At 36.0% G+C, this 3,128-nt stretch overlaps 1 protein-coding gene across 1 annotated transcript; it reads right to left on the bottom strand.

The window, feature by feature from the left end:
* On the bottom strand, positions 1-3,128 carry LOC141719911 (protein FAR1-RELATED SEQUENCE 5-like). The gene is made up of 3 exons (XM_074522273.1): positions 3,110-3,128; positions 3,009-3,066; positions 1-2,248 (listed from the first exon to the last, which is right to left on the bottom strand). Exons 1-3 carry the CDS (start codon positions 3,126-3,128, stop codon positions 1-3), a joined length of 2,325 nt encoding a protein of 774 aa, XP_074378374.1.

The raw sequence follows: 3,128 nt of genomic DNA, 5'->3' as shown, positions 1-3,128 counted from the left end.
CTACTCTCTATCAATCACACCCATTAAGTATTTATACCGTGAAACAGAACAACTACCGGAAGCAGCTAAATCTTGAAAAGATTTGCACAATGCACCATACCTTAATGGTTGTGACGCACCATCATTACCAATACCGGGAGGAGCATATGGAAGAGGCCCCGCAATTTTGTTGCCGTTCATTGTCCACCTACCCATGATGAGACTTTCCGGTATCTTGATTTTTTGTTTTTTGTCAAGATAACGGATTATGTGTTTGCAAATCATCCCGGAATGTTCAAACTTCTTACACGAGCATTCAATTTTTTCGTACATGAAAACCGTCACTCGATATTTTCTTCTGCAATTCTCCGGCAGGGTAGCCTTCTCAACCAAATACAGTTTCGACATATAAGTTCCATTATTTTTGACACTGTTCACGATGTAACATGTACTTTTCATAAGCTCCTTTTGAAACCTTTTGAACATTTCTTTCGTGTAGATTTCGGATGCATGCATTTTCAAGAATGAGTGCAAAACTAATCTCCTTTCCAATTGTTCGTTGTCATAATCGGCTTTAACCTCCTTCAAATATTGTGTCTCCAAAGCCTTTTGGGAGTTCTCAATGAATTCCTTCAAACCGGTAGATGATTGCACATATTCATCAAAAAAAGAATTTATAGACTCGCTTCTTGAAGTTGTAGTCATGCCGGCGGAAAAATGTTGCTTCGTGTAAGCACCAATCCATTGAGTTATAATAGCATACATGTCATTTAACCAAGCATGATCCTCAAGATCGTTTTTCTCGACTAATTGCTCCCATTTACCTTCAAATTCTGTAGGTGTCAACGACTTGTACACACATGCATTAAACTCTGTCTTGAACTCCGGATAATTTGTGTACAAATAAGACAACTTCTCGGGAAACTTACTACTTATATGCCATGCACAATACGTATGCTTTGTTTGTGGCATAGGCATGACCTCGACAATGGCATTTCCCAATGCAATGTCTTGATCAGTAATAATTGTTCGAGACGGTTTTTTGTCGACGGCTTCCAACCATGTCCTCAAAACCCACTTATACGATGCCTCAGTCTCATCCCTTACAAGTGCAAATCCAAATAGTATATTTTGATAATGGTGGTTTACGCCCGTAATAGGTATGAAAGGCATACAATACCTATTCGTCCGGCAAGTTGAATCAAACGTAACCACATCACCAAAATTCTTGTACGCGTTCATGGACCGAGGATCAACCCACACCAAACCCCGTACATGATTCTCATCATCTACATCCACCCGATAAAAGAAATTACCAAAACTATTTTCTTGTAGTTCTCGTAACAAAAGTAATCCACACTCCGCATCACCCGAATCAAACACTCGGCGCCGAATATCACGTATGACATTACGTACGTCTTGATTAGAAAAACCAAGATTTTCAACACCCCCCTTTGTCTCGCTAAGAAACTTCATTACTTTGCCCGTCTCAATTCCCGATTTGTTAAACAACTCAATCAATGATCGCGTCATAAAATCTATGTTGAGTGATCTTTGAAAAAATTGAACTTTTTCCGACGACACCAATTTATGATTGTGTTCTAAATCCACCGAACTAATTTGCCATTTGTCCATCTTCACTTTGTGAACGACACACATTCGAGCACCACAATTCGTTCGTGGAATTACCTCTCTAACTCGTTTTCCTTTACTAAAATCCAACGGCGTCGCTCCTACCCTTCCACCTTTTCGACAAATAAACAAACGGTATGATGGTTCATTTGTGTTTGTTCGCTTATGAGTATTCCTAATTATTATCTCGAATCCCTCTTTTCGACCATAATTCCTATAAAATGCTTCTGCATCATCCAATGTATCGAAAATCTTGCCAACATAAGGCACAACATCGTTACTATTCTTAAATCCATGATTCTTTTTCTCAATATTTTTCTCATCTTTTACGTCATCAACATTTTCACCGTCAAAATTATCACCACCAACGTTATCATCAACATTATGACCGCCAACATTATCACCACCAACGTTATCATCAACATTATCACCGCCAACATTATTACCACCAACATTATTATCAACATTATGAACACTAACATTATCAACATCAATATTATCACCACCAACATTTTTCATATTATCATCACTATCAAGATTTACAATATCTTCATCAACAAATAACTTACGACGAGCTATGGGGTTTCGTCTAACGGGGGTATAATAATCGTAATTATCATTTTCACTAGAAGAGGAACTACAAGCTTTAAATAAAAAAGAAGCCATCAACAATCGAAAACTAACCTTTTGAGATCACCTTCAAGAATGAGTAAATTGAAAGTAAATATGAAATTGTTGAAAGTATATTGTAAATTGTAAAATGAGTAATAAGAAAGTAAATGTTGAATCAAACAAAACTGTCTCCAGCAATGAAACATTCCAGCAATGAAACATTGTTGGAGTGACCCATTAAATATAACCACCAACTAGATTTTGGAGTCATTATAGCCGAGTTCCTGGCGCAATAACGCATTGCGGCCTACCGCAATGAATCAATGCGGGAGTACTCCCGCATTGACCCATTGCTGCGTAGTTCATGCCGCATTGGGTCATTGCGGCAGATTAGTCAACAGTCTTACCCCTCAGCTTCCACAATATTTTTTTTGTGCCTAAATTAATTTTTTGGTTTTCAAATAATATTTCTAAATTTTTATGATTATAATATTTTGTGAGTTTTATGTTTTTAAAAATTGTCATATATGTTATTTTAGTTAAAAAATCAAATTATCAATTTTAATAATAAAATTTATATTATTAATTTTATACTTTTTTGTGAATTCATACTTAATTTTTGTGCAAATATTAAATCAATATCAATTTTTGTGAATTCATACCTAATTTTTATTTTTAAAATTTATATTAATAATTTTATACTTTTTTGTGAATTCATACTTAATTTTTGTGCAATTATTATTATAAATTGACTGGTCAAAGGTTAAGGAGTTGGACCGACATACCGCATTGGCTCATTGCTACATAATCTCTTTCCGCATTGACCCATTGCTGCAGTAGTTCCTGCCGCATTGGGTCATTGCGGCAGATTAGTCAACAGTCTTACCCCTCAGCTTCCGTAACAT

The sequence above is a fragment of the Apium graveolens genome, chromosome 4 (genome assembly GCF_009905375.1).
Source record: "Apium graveolens cultivar Ventura chromosome 4, ASM990537v1, whole genome shotgun sequence".
NCBI lineage: Eukaryota > Viridiplantae > Streptophyta > Magnoliopsida > Apiales > Apiaceae > Apium > Apium graveolens.
Note: the sequence above shows the minus strand (reverse complement) of the source record. Positions and strands in the feature narration are given on the sequence as shown.

Coding starts and splice junctions, on each gene's coding strand:
- LOC141719911 (XM_074522273.1), bottom strand. Junction 2,249..3,008: donor TGTAGCAATGAGCCAATGCG/GTATGTCGGTCC, acceptor TAAAGCTTGTAG/TTCCTCTTCTAGTGAAAATG.